Here is an 18,106-nt window from a genome sequence, read left to right on the forward strand (position 1 = left end):
CGTATAAGTAGCATGTGCCGTATCATGCTGACCACGTACAAGTAGCATGTGTCATAACATGATGGTCACGTATAAGGAGTATATGCCGTAACATGCTGGCCACGTACAAGTAGCATGTGCCGTAACATGCTGGTCACGTACAAGTAGCATGTGCCGTAACATGCTGGCCATGTATAAGCAGCATGTGCCCTAACATGCAGGTCACGTATAAGCAGCATGTGCCGTAACATGCTGGCCACGTATAAGTAGCATGTGCCGTAACATGCTGGCCACGTATAAGTAGCATGTGCCGTAACATGCAGGTCTCGTATAAGTAGCATGTGCCGTAACATGCTGGCCACGTATAAGTAGCATGTGCCGTATCATGATGGTTACGTATAAGCAGCATGTGCCGTAACATGCTGGCCATGTATAAGCAGCATGTGCCCTAACATGCAGGTCACGTATAAGCAGCATGTGCCGTAACATGCTGGCCACGTATAAGTAGCATGTGCCGTAACATGCTGGCCACGTATAAGTAGCATGTGCCGTAACATGCAGGTCTCGTATAAGTAGCATGTGCCGTAACATGCTGGCCACGTATAAGTAGCATGTGCCGTATCATGATGGTTACGTATAAGCAGCATGTGCTGTAATATGCTGGTCATGTATAAATAGTATGTGCCAAATCATGCTGGCCACGTATAAGTAGCATGTGTCGTAACAAGCTGCCCACGTACAAGTAACATGTCCCGTAGCATGCTGGTCAGGTACAAGAAGCATGTATCGTAACATGCAGGTCACGTACAAGTAGCATGTGTCGTAACAAGCTGATCAGGTATAAGTAGCATGTGCCGTAACATGCTGGCCACGTATAATTAGAGGGGCCTCCGTGGCTCAGTAATGACCCATGAGTCTCTCACCAATGCGGTCGCTGTGAGTTCAAGTCCAGCTCATGCTGGCTTCCTCTCCGGCCGTACGTGGGAAGGTCTGTCAGCAAAAAACGTGTGGATGGTCGTGGGTTTCAAGCTGTGCGTTTTCCACCCACCATAATGTTGGCCGCCGTCGTACAAGTGAAATATTCTTGAGTACGGCGTAAAACATCAATCAAATAAACGTACAAGTAGCATGTGCCGTAACATGCTGGCCATGTATAAGCAGCATGTGCCGTAACATGCAGGTCACGTATAAGCAGCATATGCCGTAACATGCTGGCCACGTATAAGTAGCATGTGCCGTATCATGCTGTACACGTATAAGTAGCAAGTGCCGTCCATGCTGGCCACGTATAAGTAGGATGTGCCGTAACATGCTGGCCACGTATAAGTAGCATGTGCCGTATCATGCTGACCACGTATAAGTAGCAAGTGCCGTCCATGCTGGCCACGTATAAGTAGGATGTGCCGTAACATGCTGGTCACGTACAAGTAGCATGTGCCGTAACATGCTGGCCACGTATAAGTAGCATATGCCGTAACATGCTGGTCACGTATAAGTAGCATGTGCCGTAACATGCTGGCCATGTATAAGCAGCATGTGCCCTAACATGCAGGTCACGTATAAGCAGCATGTGCCGTAACATGCTGGCCACGTATAAGTAGCATATGCCGTAACATGCTGGCCATGTATAAGTAGCATGTGCCGTAACATGCTGGCCACGTATAAGTAGCATGTGCCGTATCATGCTGACCACGTACAAGTAGCATGTGTCATAACATGATGGTCACGTATAAGGAGTATATGCCGTAACATGCTGGCCACGTATAAGTAGCATGTGCCGTAACATGCTGGTCACGTACAAGTAGCATGTGCCGTAACATGCTGGCCATGTATAAGCAGCATGTGCCCTAACATGCAGGTCACGTATAAGCAGCATGTGCCGTAACATGCTGGCCACGTATAAGTAGCATGTGCCGTAACATGCTGGCCACGTATAAGTAGCATGTGCCGTAACATGCAGGTCTCGTATAAGTAGCATGTGCCGTAACATGCTGGCCACGTATAAGTAGCATGTGCCGTATCATGATGGTTACGTATAAGCAGCATGTGCCGTAACATGCTGGCCATGTATAAGCAGCATGTGCCCTAACATGCAGGTCACGTATAAGCAGCATGTGCCGTAACATGCTGGCCACGTATAAGTAGCATGTGCCGTAACATGCTGGCCACGTATAAGTAGCATGTGCCGTAACATGCAGGTCTCGTATAAGTAGCATGTGCCGTAACATGCTGGCCACGTATAAGTAGCATGTGCCGTATCATGATGGTTACGTATAAGCAGCATGTGCTGTAATATGCTGGTCATGTATAAATAGTATGTGCCAAATCATGCTGGCCACGTATAAGTAGCATGTGTCGTAACAAGCTGCCCACGTACAAGTAACATGTCCCGTAGCATGCTGGTCAGGTACAAGAAGCATGTATCGTAACATGCAGGTCACGTACAAGTAGCATGTGTCGTAACAAGCTGATCAGGTATAAGTAGCATGTGCCGTAACATGCTGGCCATGTATAATTAGAGGGGCCTCCGTGGCTCAGTAATGACCCATGAGTCTCTCACCAATGCGGTCGCTGTGAGTTCAAGTCCAGCTCATGCTGGCTTCCTCTCCGGCCGTACGTGGGAAGGTCTGTCAGCAAAAAACGTGTGGATGGTCGTGGGTTTCAAGCTGTGCGTTTTCCACCCACCATAATGTTGGCCGCCGTCGTACAAGTGAAATATTCTTGAGTACGGCGTAAAACATCAATCAAATAAACGTACAAGTAGCATGTGCCATAACATGATGGTCACGTGTAAGTAGCATGTGCCGTAACATGATGGCAACCCAGGGAGCTGTTGACATGGTTGGTTGGTTGGTTACCCAGGGAGTTGTTGACATGGTTGGTTGGTTACCCAGGGAGCTATTGACACGACCAGTCGGTATTCCAGGGAACTGCTCGCACAACTAGTTGTTAATCCAGGAAACTGCTTACATGGTTGGTGAGGAACCCAGGAAACTGTTAACACGGTTAGCTGGTAACTCAAGGAACTGTTAACACGGTTGGTTGGTTGGTAACCCAGGAACCAACGACACTGATAGTTGGTAACCCAGTGAACCGATCACACGGTTAGTTGGTAACCCAGTGAAGGGATGACACAGTTAGTTGGTAACCAAGTGAACGGATGTCACGGTTAGTTGGTAATTAAGGAAACCAATGACACTGATAGTTGGTAACCCAGGGAGCTGTTGACACGGTTAGTTTGGTAACCCAGGGAAACAATGACACCGATATTTGGTAACCCAGTGAAGGGATGACACGTTTAGTTGGTAACCCAGGAAACCAATGACACTGATAGTTGGTAACCCAGGGAAACGATGACACCGATAGTTGGTAGCCCAGTGAAGGGATGACACGGTTAGATGGTAACCCTATGAACGAATGTCACGGTTAGTTGGAAACGCAGGAAACTCTTGAAACCGTTAGGAGATAACCCAAAAAGCTACTGATATGGTTAGTTGGTAATCCAACAAACAGTTGACACAATTAGTTGGTAACCCAGGAAACCGTTGACACGGTTAGCTGGTAACACAGGATACCCTTGACACGGTTAGTTGATAACCCAGGGAACTGCTGACACGGGTAGTTGGAACCCAGGAAACCGTTGACACGGTCACCTGGTAACCCAGGGAAATGCTGACACGGTTAGTTGGTAACCCAGGGAAATGTTGACACGATTAGCTGGTAACCCAGGGAACTGTTGACAGGGGGTAGTTGGTAACCCAGGAAACCGTAACTTTATCATGGAAGAAATTTTTTTGTATATCTGATTTTGCTGTCTTCACAACTTTGTGCCACATGTCGAAAGCCATTGCTGTCATTGCTCAGGCAGTGAGCAGAACGACAATTCAACAACATAGCATTATGCCAGTGTAGCGTTGAGACTTTATGTTGTATTGTCGCCCCGTGGCCCTTGCAAATGACCCTTTGCAACACACACCCCAAACCATCGCTCAGGTGCGTTATCAACTTTCTCACAGTGACAGATTTTCCGCGGAATCACGCGAGGGCTTCCCTACTATGTGCGGTTGAAGTTGTTTTATTTCCTCAGGTGTCTATTAATTTTCCATAGACGATTGTTCAAAACTGGTTAAAGACTTAATAACAGGTTTAACTTTATGTCAAGCCTTCAATTATGCACTTAGGCTAAAAAGATTGATCGTCAAGATCTAGACCTTCTTATGCCTTCAACTGAGATGGGTATCTGGCAATGCCAAGGTAACGTCACTCGCAGCCTCATCGCTCCCTGACACCGTAATAGGGAAGTTTCGAGTTGGAACTTTCTTGTCATCAAAGGTAAAAACAGTCCTGCTGTGTCATGTGAATGAAGAAAAAAGTTAGGCAAGCTTTGTTAACATTAATTTACTGACCATCCGTCTCACCTTTTACCAAAGGCACAAATGTCACCTCTTTCCTTTAGGAACTTCTCAAGTTCACAAAAATTCAGATTCTCAATCTTCTCTATCATTCCTCCACTCTAAATTACTTTCATGACATTTTTTTCAGACGCCCATGTTATAGCGAATGTGATCAAAACTAGTTGCCTAACATTTTTGACAGGTAACACGATACAATTGGACATTTTCTACGTTCAACGATGAAAGAATTCTCCTAGTGCGCTCTCTTGTTAAGAATTTTAATCTTTCATCAATAAAATTCATACTTGCTTAAAGTTTAGGCATTTTATATAAATTTTCATGCAAAGCATAAAAAAGGACCGACTGATAGAGCTAACAGACTTTATACCCAGAAATACAGGGAAGTACATTAAGTGGCAATAGGTTACTGATCCCATATACCAGTTATAGCCAATGGAATAGGCGAGCTACAAATACTCCTTGCTGATCATGGACCTACTGTATTCTTTCTTTCCTCAGAAGCCGATGATAGTAAACGCTGCCGTCCTAAGCTACTCTCCCCAGTTTTTTGAGGAGCCTGACAAATTCAAACCAGAGAGATGGTTGAGAAGAACTCGTGACAAGATAAACCCTTTCACTGTGGTTTCCTTCGGATTGTCCGTTTTGACACCGTGAATTATTTTGTGGCTGTATGCCTAGCGAGACACTTTCCTGTACAGTCTATATGTCTGTAGAGACAATTTTATATATCTTGGTTTGTTGAATTATGAGAAAAAATTGCATGGTGAAAGCTTGATCTGAATATTCTCCTGTTATCATGCATTGTTATGTATTTTTGTATCGCATCACTGAATATGTTCTTTTCAGTCTTCTAGGACGAAGAATGGAAGAGTTGGAGATGTATATGCTGCTGTCACGTGTACGTAAATGCATACACATTGTTGCATTTGAGTTTTTTAATTGTTAAAACTTACCATTAAAGTAATCTTTATCGATGGTATCCTAGGTTACGTCACCAGTTCACAAATGTACTTATTAGTGCAGTTTTCCATCGAACTAGCATTTACAAGAAGCATGGAAATTGTACTTAAACCAGAGAGACGAATCAAAATTAAGCTCATTAAAAAAAACAAAACTGGCCATTTCATATCATATGTGTCGGCCTCTATAAACGAGAGCAATAGACGGACATATTTTCAGACTTTGCGGAGTGTGAGGCGAACAAGATGTTTGGTATAATCTGAACAATATCAGTCTTAGAATTAATTATTTTTGGTCATTTTAGTCAAAGACTAGCAACTGGCCAATGAGATCGCTTCTTCATACATACAGATATAAGCAGCTTCTCTACTATTATATGTGTTTCTGTCAGGAGTTGTCAGCAGGCCGAGGAAGAGTGGTTAACATGCTTGTCTTTCAATCACTAACGAAGTACGGTTTCAATCCCGCCTTTGGACAGGCAATTTTTAGATTCCTCAATAACTCTTCGTAGATGCTGATGACAATGGGTGGTCTATCGAGTAGCCGTTCGTGCAATTTAATGTCACCCAATGCGGTGTGCATATCTGGTCCTCACACATGAGGACGTGCCAGAGCTGTGGTGGTTCACCAGGGGATGGCCTAAAACTGACTACCACCTCAAAATTGAAACATTTTTCGAGTATTTTTTCTGTGTGCCTGTCCAGATGCTGTTTCATGCTGCCTTCCTCTCCGACCGTACGCGCACGTGAGAAGGTCTTCCAGCAGCCTGTGGATGGTCGTGGGTCTGCCCGCTCCCCCCTCCCTCCCCTCCCCCGGCTTTGTCCGATTTCCTCCCACCATAATGCTGGCTGCCGGCGGATATATGAAATATTCTTGAGTACGGCGTTAAAACACCAATCAAATAACCTAGATGCTTTGGCCACCGGTCAAGCTGTCCACCATGGAGTAAGGCGTAAAGCCCAAATGAAATAAATACATAAGAAATGAAAAGATAATAAATGTGATTACCCGAAATTGTTTCTTTTTGTCTTTATTGGACTATATCTCTTGGACACTTAGTTAGTGTTCAAATAAGATCCAATTTAGAAGTACGAGACAAGGAGAGTTTACGGTGTAGACCTGTACCAGTGGGTTTAACCACGGCGCAGATGTCAGACAGCAGGGTCAAGCCGTTTGTGTTTCATGTACCCAATGTGACTCAGATCCATACCTGATAAAGCTAACAAGTTTCAGCTTTTTGAAATATTTTATACAAATATATAGGTTGATATGAAATACTGAACATGCACGAATTCTCATGTATATTGTTGAATGCGGCAACTAGAATAAATAAACTTATAGTCTTTTAATATTGTTATGTTGTTCCTGGATCAATCCCTGCAGAGCAGGGCATGTCCAGGGAAAGCCAAGGATCACGAAACAACTAAAGTTTATTGTGTAGCAAACTGTTCATAGAAAAATCAGTATAATTCTGGGTCGCTAACAAAAAGAACCTCGTCGATCGTCGTGAACACACATTATAAATTCATGTACACAGATTCTAAAAATCATTTAACACGAAGACTATACATGTATGAATTCCCCCTGTCTCGGAAGAGTAACGGTTGCATTAACTGTACTTTACAAAGTATACATATATCAGAAACATTTCCCACACAAATGAATACGTATAAATTAAATAATCAGAACATTTGTAACATCAGTACATTTATATATTGAATAACTGATATCTTATAAACAGTCTTAAATATGAAATATTTAAACATGTACAAAATCTTAAAATATATAAACTTTTAATTGGATAAGTTTCAATCAAAACTTGTTATAGTATATTATTGATATATGGATCACAGAAAAGTGGTACAGACCTAAATGGGGCTTTACGCAAGACGGCAGAGCAGTCACTTCAGGTTGGAAGATGGTAGGCAATTAGGTGTAAAAATACCTGAGATACCAAACACAAAAAGCACGGCGGTAACAACTGGTGGGAAGTATATATGTCTCTGGATACTGGGCCTTTCCAGGGAAAGCAGAGGGTCACGAATACTGATCACAAAAAACATCCTGGTAACAGCTGGAGATTCAGGTGTCCCTGAATACTGGGCGTCTCCACGGAAAGTCGGGTATCACGAATACTTGTCACAAAAACGACATCGTGGTAATATCTGGTGATTCACGCGTTCCTGAAAACTGGGCCTCTCTGGGTAAAGCTGGGTATCACTAATACTGATCACAAAAAAACATCATGATAACAGCTGGAGATTCATGTGTCCCTGAATATTTGACCTCTCTGGGTAAAGCTGGGTATCACGAATACTGATCACAAAAAAAAAACAACTGGTAACAGCTGGAGATTCAGGTGTCCCTGAATATTGGGCCTCTCCAGGGAAAGCCGCGCATCACGAATACTTATCACAAAAATTACCTCGTGGTAACAGCTGGTGAATCAGGTGTCCCTGAATAATTGACCTCTCTGGGTAAAGCTGGGTATCACGAATACTGATCACAAAAAAAGACATCGTGGTAACAGCTGGTGAATCAGGTGTCCCTGAATACTGGGCGTCTCCAGGGAAAGCCGCGCATCATGAATACTTATCACGAAAAAGACATCGTGGTAACAGCTGGTGAATCAGGTGTCCCTGAATACTGGGTTTGTCGAAAGATTGGTGAGGATCACGAATACTGATCAGATTGTATTTGAGCAATAACACCCCAGATTCTATATAAGCGAATGTTTTCAACTCATCTGGAAACTCTCTTGGTAGATTATGATGTCTACTTTATATACTAACTTATATTCTAACTGTGAAGAGCAGGTAGGCCTAGCCTAATGAAGGCCTAATTCTTCAAACTTTCAACCGCCTCTTCAACCAATAGTTTGACACATTCTGAGAGTACTATGGGGAGTAGAGAAATATTTTTTACCGATTTTACGAAGCTTGCATCTTTACTGATATAAAAAATTCATTTTAGTGTCATTTTCATTTTTTTTCAATTGTATTCAAAAATTCCATTGAAAATGAGGTTGAAAGGTGAAGATTGACGATATGTTCAGGAATGGCAGTCATTAAATTTGGGCATTCAGGCAGGACACAGAGGGTTTGTATTAAGAATGTTGGAAGAAGTTTCACATCATCTCACATATGCCTTAATCAAATATTTGGAGAATCTCATATTAAACCACACAGTGAAAGATAGAATATTATCTCTTTCACATGAACATCTGGTGTATCATGTAGCCTCACGTGGTATTAAGGAAATGCCCACAGATTTGATAGACCCTGCTGTGCCAGGAGGTGCCCAGATGGTCTTCAATAATACCATGACTGGAATACTGCCAAAAGTGGCGTAAAAACATAATCATTCATCCAACAATGTATATGTTTGCCAAATGTTTACATATCAAAAGATGGAAAATGCCAATTCGCCGTACTTACGTCATCCCGCAAAATGTTGATGTAATGCCCATGTTAATAAGATAAGATGTCAAAAAGCTGAAAGGTCAGAGCAGCAACGTCTAGACCGAATTGCTTGCCACAATAAAAATGGTGTAAGAGACGGTGGAATAAATGAAGCAATCCTGACAACGTAATAACCACAATGTATTGGATGAAATTGTCACAGGAATAACGCCCAGGTTCAGGGAAGGAAACAGCTTATACTATCGCCACAGCTTCACTCTAACCGCCTTATCTTAAAGCATCAGCATAGCTGAATACAAATTAAATCTTGAGTTTTTTGTCTAATCTGATTACCCTTCAAATCTGGCAAAGCGTCGATTACCATAAAGATTTTATTTATTTATTTATTTGATTAGTGTTTTACGCCATACTCAGCAAACATGAAAAATCAAGCACTCAAAATCGCTTTCAGTGAAATGTGAATAAACAGTTCCACTTTATAGGCCTGAAGCTTGTGAGAACGTGTGTTTACATTCAGTTATGCTAGTGGACTAATAAAGCATTCCACATATTGTATTCAGAAGTCAGACAGGCTTCGCTCTCCACCATCAAATCAAGTTTCACTGACGGTAATTGTCACTTTCGGAGAAGGCTTTCTGACACCCTTTGATGGTTCTTTCTTGCCCTTTTTGCTGCTTTTCCCTCGCTGGGGGGAGGTTTTCTGTGTATCAGGAGAAGGGCTACCTGCTCTGTTGGGATCAGCTAGCCTCGCCACCTCTTCACGTTCACAAAGATAGTCCTATATAATAAACATACAAAAATTCGTCCAAATCTGTCAAAATATAATGATCATATCACGTACATAGTTTCTGCTACTGTACATTTACATTACAAGAGGCTACCTGCAAACTTTGAATTCCGTTATTAACCACAGTTTTATTCATTTGTACAACTGTCAATGTCTGCTGGTTAGTCAGCCGGTGCCTGTGGAGGGGCTGTGGTTGGTTCAGGGCTCTTCCACTCATTCACCTGACTGCCGTCAAGTACATGGAAGTGAATAATTCTTGAGTACAACATTAAACAGCTATCATGTACATAAATAAAGTTTAACTATCATAATAAATGAACTTTCAACAGCTTTGGCAAATTTCCACTTGATCATGCAACATATATTTACATCTAGGTGTATATAGCAATGACATTCTGCATGAAGGACTTGCCTTTATTTTCGCTAATTTTTCTTCCAAGCTCAGTTTGTCTAGTGGAATGTCAAGCCTCTTCTGACACTTGTCTGCTATATTGTCAATTGCCATTAATATCACACCCAGTTCAGTTCTCTACAAAGTTACCAAAACAAAGCAAGAACAAAATGAAAACATTACAGGAAAACATCACACATATCAATGTGTGGTCATGTAATGTTCATCATCACATGCTCTACTGCACATAAATATGTATATTAATGTATCAGATAATATAAAATGTCAAATTTGGGAATACATATGTACTAGTGGTATCTTATATCTGACAATTTATTAAAGATATTTACACATAAAAAATAGAACAAAAAACTTTGGTAATGAGATAGATTTCTTTTGAATTTAATGCAACTTCCATTTTATTAAAGATTTTGAATAATTTGTGATAGGAGACAAAATTTTTTTTATACTGAACATAATTGTGTGCAAGACAGACCTCACTACAACGTAATATATGATACATATTATAATGTAAGGAAATATCCACAGGTATTATGCTGGCCCTTACCCTTCGCCTAAGCTCTCCTTTCCCCGTTAAGAAGTTTTCTTCTTTCTTGTAGTTGTCTTGAATAAAACTGTCCTGTCTCTTTTGTAAAATAGCTAATTCACTGTTGTTGGAAACTTTTCTTTTATCATGTTCCTGCTTTAATTCCTCAAGCTCTACCTTTAATTTCTCTAGCTGAAATAATGCAGAAAAGGAAATATATCACATAATACGCATAAAAGTCATCACCTGATAAACAGTTTAGAAACCCAAATGAAAATAATAAACTATATAAGTAAATAGCCTTCATATTAATGCAAATTTAGCCAACAGTTCTTCAATGGACAATGAACAGGGTTTTTTTTTTTTTTTTTTTTTTTTACAGTAAAAGTTTCCACAAGTAGCACTAATGTAGCTGAATGTGAAGAACAGTACTCGGAGGTTTCAGACACCAACTTTACCTCATCTGAGGTGTTGACGAGATTGCTGACCAGCCCTTTGTTGGAGTCACTCAGAGTTCGATGCCTCATCATTAAACCCTTCAGCTTGTCCTCACTGGATGGGATATAATCTGACACACAAAATAAAACACAGTTAATTATCTAACTCATTGACTGATTGACAGGTGCATGGGTTTTAGGGACACAATATGAATTTTGTTCGCATAACTAAATACAGAACATCAAACTTGTATAGGTCCCAAGTGTGTCAAGTGGGTCATCTTCTGGAGCAGTGAAATCTAAATCTGAAACTAAGAATTTTACTGTATACTAGGGGTCATTGCTTACTTTTGCAGTTTACCCTTAGCTACATGCCTGAATCATCCAGTCCCTGCTGGTTTGGCTGCGGCTTTAAGTCGGGAGCTTAACTGGTCAGGTCAGGTGGAATATTCTTTTGGTGTCTTGAGCATCCAAAAACTTAACTGACATCAAATAAATTTTCTTTTCTGGCATATTTTCTTCATAAATAATCATATACTTTACTCACATTTTATGCTGAACTGCTACACGCTGAAGACTACCACACTTGATAAGTTAAATGCCACCCTCCCCTCCCCAGGTCCCCCATAGCTAAGAGGAAGAGTTGCAGTATATGTAGTACAATGGCTTCTCCAGGTGATCAAATAGGACTGAATATTTACCTTCAGGCATGGCATCTATCACCTGGAGAAGATAATCTTCATACTTCTTATAGCTTGCTAACTTCTTCTGTAAATATCTGTGTCTGAAACCAAATAGGAACGCATTAGCATGCCTGAATAGACTAAGAATGTATCAGAGCAGAGAATCATCTGGCTACACAAGGCAACTTTATCATAAATGAAAGTATTGTAATGTTGCTAGTTGTTTGACTTGAATGCGCAAAAGACAAGAAAAACCCACTCAAAGCTGTGTTAAGCAGCAAACAGTAGTGGGTAGACTTCCCTGCCTAGAGCAATCTGGGTTCTTGCCTTGCGTCTGGGTGGTTTCTGTGATATTTTCACTGGTCAGAGGTAAAAATACCTGCCTACACATGTTTCACAGCCTTTCGCTATTATACATTTTAACCTGTGCTTCAATTCACACAACACCAGGTGAATGAAATAAGTCCATAATGTTTGTTTCTTTGTTCACGTTGGGCTGAACCTCACCTTGAACATTACCAGTGTTTGAGTCATATCACTATAAGTTTCCTTTCTACATATAGCATGTTGGATGGTCTCATTTCCATCAATTGTATAATGGTGCCTATTGTAGGAACACGAGGACACCCAACCCAGTCCCAGTGCGTGAAGAGACGAGAACACCCAGCCCAGTCCCAGGGCTTGAAGATATGAGGACACCCAGCCCAGTCTCAGGGCTTGAAGACACGAGGACACCCAGCCCAGTCCCAGGGTGTCATGCAGGCTGATTGGATACCCGATCTACTTGGCCTGAGCACCAACATAAGACAATACGTATCTAGATAATCCATGTACAAAGTAGCCCTTATGCTGATACATGCAGACACCTGTGGGCAGATGTCTTACCTGTCATTCAACTCTTCAAGCTGTTCTAGTAATGCTGCACATTCATTTGTTTTCTGCTCTTTCATCTTCACCTCAGCCTGATATTTCTCGATGGCTCTTCGCCTCTTTGCTTCATTTTCTTTAATGAATTTTTCAAATTTGGCCACTCTGTCTTTCATCTGAAATGTTCATAACAAGGAAAGCATTTCTGTTGTTATGCTCAATATATCTCAAGTTGATAGAAAAGATTTTAATTTCAAACCAAGTTACTTCATATATATAGATCACAACATTTTTATCACCATCTGATTTAATACCTTAAGTGGTTTGGGCAATGCGATTTGCTTGAGTCTTTTTTACTTCAAATATATAAGTATTCTGCTGTTACACTCCAAATACATACAGTGTGCATTTCATTCTGCACCTAAAGATTATTTACACAAAGACTTGGCAGCATCTTTGAAGACATTCACCGCAGCAGTAAAGTGCTTTCATCTGTTGCTGAAAATAGCCACAAATTTCCATCAAGTGAGCTTCATTCACTTGCCACAAATGTACATCAATGTAGATAAACATATGTCACCTGTTGCTGTTTCTTCTGTACTTCAATCTGATGATGAGTACACATATCCATTCTCTCCTTGAACTCTTGTCTCTTACACGCCAGCTCATACTGGACTTGCTCTATCTCCACCTCTTTCTTCAGCAGAAGGGTTTTCTGTAATGTGTTTATACCTGTCTCTATCAGTCTATCTCCTGACTCTTTCACAATGGGAAATGCTCGAAATTCTTCATCTTCATCCTCCCTATATAAAAGAATATGACATATTTGTATACTGGTACTTTCTCCATCAGTTTATATTCAAAAAGTTTGTTTGAAGCAGCTAGAGAACTCATGAGAACAGCAATAACGATAAAACACAAATGTCAATATATTTAAAATCTTTACAAAGTCAATGACCTGGATATGAGGACTAACCACATGGTTTTGCAATGCCCAGAACAATTTAACATTGGCTACAATGCCTTTTTTCCCTTCAGAACAACAGAACCAAACTGTATACTATTCCATAAATGAATATTCCATATAAATCTCTTCATGACAATTTGCTGAAAATGACACAATTTCTTATTTGGGCTAATAGGTCAGGTAATTTATTTATTTATTTCATTAGCTATTTATTTATTTATTTATCTGACTGGTGTTTTATGCCGTACTCAAGAATATTTCATCTATACAACGTCAGTCAGGTTGACCTATTTATCTTCATAGGATATCAGAATGCCTGGAGATAATCACCAATCTTTGTTATGTACCTGACAAGCCTTAAGACAAAATCACAGCCGATGCAACAAGTGGTGGATTTGTTCATGTGACATCACTGGTCAAGGGCCAGCCTGCTTGATTACTGCAAGCTTTCAAAGGTCAGGAAATTGAAAAAGTGACACAATACATAGCATAGATGTGTCCACTTTACATGTGAAGGCAAAAAAATATATTTCATTTCATGTAAAGCAGCAATAAAGTGATGCAGATACCAGATAATTGAATTACCTTTTGCCAAAAACACAATGAATTTAATTGCTTAGTGACACTCTGCGAATTTGTACTATACTTGCATGTACATCTTTAGCTGAAGTAAAGACGAAATGAAAAGCTTGCGTTGGATTCGAACTTATCACCTCATTCGGAGAGAGTCATAATATATGTGGGCTGGTGCATTAACATGACTGAAGCGGGTAAGCGTGAGGTGATAGTACCGGTACTTAATACATGTGCATGCATATCTGCATGTTTCTCTTTCTACCTGCGTGAATATAATTGATGTACATCTTTCTGGTGAATTACTTGCTTTCTCGGCCATGTATATTTATTAGCTGGAGCTAGAGCAAGTGTTAGAAGAGCTGTAATTGTGAAAGCGATTAACGACCAGTTCAATTCTCATGGCAGGTGATCCCCAAGGCTGTATATTTTATTCACAGGCTTACCTTTGATGAAGCTGTGTCACGAAAACACTTTTCTTGTGGGCCTGCAAATCGAGCTGAGACGATCCTGCCGACATGATTGTTTTAAGGTTATCAATATTTGATCACTGGAAATCCTATCTGTGGTGCCCGCACGTCAGCTATCACTGTCCACCATGTCTAAACAAGATTAAGAGCACCTTGGTGACTGCCAGGCACGCTACAAAGACTTCCTTTCAAAGGGGAGCAACTCCTGGTGACTGTTGAAGTGCAACAATGTGTGACAGTTTTTATACAAATAGCATAACTTGTGTCACTCAGTTTATGACTTCGTACATGTATTTGTATGAATGCTTTCGTCTTGTTTTTTTTTCTTTTTCTGATAACATTTGTTTCCTCACGAATTCAAAAAATCTGGGTTGGCCTTTAGCCGAGACTAATCAGAGTCGTTTATTAACGAGGGGCCTGTGTACAAGACGACACAAAACATTATTCGATGGCCCTCGAATTTTAACATTATCAATTTTATGTGTTATATACCACTTTATAAATAATACAAATCTCAACATTATGTTACACTACCTGCAAACAATCATCACGCGCGGTCTTTTAAGATGCTAGTAGTAATCATATTTCTCATCTTTTAACTTTTATGCTGTGTCATATTAACACTTAGAATATGTTATCATTTTAACACAAACTAGTATACGATTTAAAAGAGTTTCTTTGAACATGGACCATTCATTTAATGAAAGATCTGGCGGTACAAGACGACACGAAACTTTGCCTTTTCGGCTTTTGCGGGCTGGCACAGCTATGGCCAACTTGTCTACGATTTACTTTGTCAACCTCACAAGCCTAGTAAATGAAATCGATCGTTTCTTCGTGATAGTGGCCTACATCACTGCGTGTCTAAACCATTTTATTTGACAGTTTGTTGATCGACATCACTCCGTGCCTACATCATTATCTTTATCTTTATCTGTTATGTTGGTTTACATCACTCTGAGTCTATATCATTATCTTTTTCCGTATGTTGGTCTACATCACTTCGCAACATTATCTTTCCGTGTATGTTGGCGTACATCACTCCATGTCAACACCATTATGCCTGTGTGTATGTTGGCGTACATCACTCCATGTCAACACCATTATGCCTGTCTGTATGTTGGCCTATATCCCTCCATGTCAACACCATTATGCATGTGTGTATGTTGGCCTATATCGCTCCATGTCAACACCATTATGCCTGTGTGTATGTTGGCCTACATCACTCCATGTCAACACCATTATGCCTGCCTGTATGTTGGCCTACATCGCTCCATGTCAACACCATTATGCCTGTGTGTATGTTGGCCTATATCCCTCCATGTCAACACCATTATGCCTGTGTGTATGTTGGCCTATATCGCTCCATGTTAACACCATTATGCCTGTGTGTATGTTGGCCTACATCACTCCATGTCAACACCATTATGCCTGCCTGTATGTTGGACTATATCGCTCCATGCCAACACCATTATGCCTGTCTGTATGTTGGACTATATCGCTCCCATGTCGACACCATTATGCCTGTGTGTATGTTGGCCTACATCACTCCATGTCAACATCATTATGCCTGTGTGTATGTTGGCCTACATCACTCCATGTCAACATCATTATGCCTGTCTGTATGTTGGCCTATATCGCTCCCATGTCAACACCATTATGCCTGTGTGTATGTTGGCCTACATCGCTCCATGTCAACAACCTTATGCCTGTGTGTATGTTGGCCTACATCATTATCTTTGTCTGTTATGTTGGTTTACATCACTCTGAGTCTATATCATTATCTTTTTCCGTATGTTGGTCTACATCACTTCGCACCATTATCTTTACGTGTATGTTGGCGTACATCACTCCATGTCAACACTATTATGCCTGTGTGTATGTTGGCCTACATCACTCCATGTCAACACCATTATGCCTGTCTGTGTGTTGGCATACGTCACTCCATGTCAGCACCATTATGCATGTGTGTACGTTGGACTATATCGCTCCATGCCAACACCATTATTCCTGCCTGTATGTTGGACTATATCGCCCCATGCCAACACCATTATTCCTGCCTGTATGTTGGACTATATCGCTCCCATGTCAACACCATTATGCTTATCTGTATGTTGCCCTATCGCTCCATGTCAACACCATTATGCCTGTGTGTATGTTGGCCTACATCACTCCATGTCAATACCATTATGCCTGTGTGTATGTTGGCCTACATCGCTCCATGTCAACACCATTATGCCTGTGTGTATGTTGGCCTACATCGCGCCATGTCAACACCATCATGCCTGTCTGTATGTTGGCCTACATCACTCCATGTCAACACCATTATGCCTGTGTGTATGTTGGCCTACATCACTCCATATCGACACCATTATGCCTGTGTGTATGTTGGCCTACATCGCTCCATGTCAACACCATTACGCCTGCCTGAATGTTGGCCTACATCGCTCCATGTCAACACCATTACGCCTGCCTGAAGGTTGGCCTACATCGCTCTATGTCAACACCATTACGCCTGCCTGAATGTTGGCCTACACACATGTATATAACGCCGTGTCATGTAGCAAATAACATTCTCGCTACTTAGACAGGCGTTTATTTTTTTTTTCAAGAAGTCAGTTGTTTCTTTGTTGCGAGTTTTTACGCAAGCCTTACAAACTGTATCCCGCAATATGCATTACATACATTGTATAGGGATAGGCTCTGACAAGTTTTGAACTATACGTAAATACCGTAATAAATCCAGTTCTCAGAAGTTGCTTTTTTTGTCTTCTCCGCTATAGAAGAAGAAAAAGTGAAACAATGGAGATTTTATAGCACACATTGTTGCACTGCATGCGGGGTATATAGACCGTGTATTAGTGAAAATCCACAGGTAATTAAAGGATGCTCTGGCTTTTACCTTTATACCTCTATACCCATGGGCTTTACTTACCAATATGTATGCCCCTATTTCTATATGCATCATGCTTGTGGCTAATAAAGAAACTGCGGAATGACTTGTTTGGAACCATGCAGTGCACCTGAGTGATAACGCATACAGACATTATTTGTCAGTGTTTTAGACACACGCAACAGGTTATACAAGTATGTGTGAGCAGGCCTATGTGTGGAGATGGAGAAACTGTCTGCTATCTCGTCTTTTTGAGAGGAACTCACTAAAAGGCTTGGTGCATGGAAATCGAAATGTAAAACCTACATGTCTATATGTATGTTTACATTGTTATGATCTGTTCGACTGTGTGTATGCGTGTGCGTGTGTGTGTGTGTGTGGGGGGGGGGGGGGGGGCGGAAATGTACATGTACATAGCTAAATAGCCTGAAAACACACGCATGCTAACATACTGAAGTTATTGATACCTCAATCGCCGAAGGGCACACTTGCATGCGAATCATTGAAGCGATATGACCACCATCAAGATCAAGCAATAAAATAATTTTGCAGACTACGGAGTATGGTCATAACGACTTCACTAGGAAGCGTTAGGTTTATCATATCAACTCTGCAGGTGACGTTAATCCACTTTCCATATATTTATTAACATACAGATCTCATTTCACGAAATATATATATATCGTTAAAGTATATACTAACACAGCACACAGAG

General features: G+C 41.0%; 1 protein-coding gene across 1 annotated transcript; it reads right to left on the minus strand.

Moving 5' to 3' along the window:
* Positions 1–9,368: 9,368 nt before the first annotated feature.
* Positions 9,369–14,596, minus strand: LOC135466163 (uncharacterized). Its single transcript, XM_064743540.1, has 8 exons — positions 14,475–14,596; positions 13,069–13,291; positions 12,507–12,664; positions 11,640–11,722; positions 10,960–11,069; positions 10,523–10,693; positions 9,976–10,092; positions 9,369–9,554 (listed from the first exon to the last, which is right to left on the minus strand). Exons 1-8 carry the CDS (start codon positions 14,546–14,548, stop codon positions 9,369–9,371), a joined length of 1,122 nt encoding a protein of 373 aa, XP_064599610.1. The 5' UTR covers positions 14,549–14,596.
* Positions 14,597–18,106: the final 3,510 nt, after the last annotated feature.

The sequence above is a fragment of the Liolophura sinensis genome, chromosome 6, assembly GCF_032854445.1.
Source record: "Liolophura sinensis isolate JHLJ2023 chromosome 6, CUHK_Ljap_v2, whole genome shotgun sequence".
Lineage (NCBI taxonomy): Eukaryota > Metazoa > Mollusca > Polyplacophora > Chitonida > Chitonidae > Liolophura > Liolophura sinensis.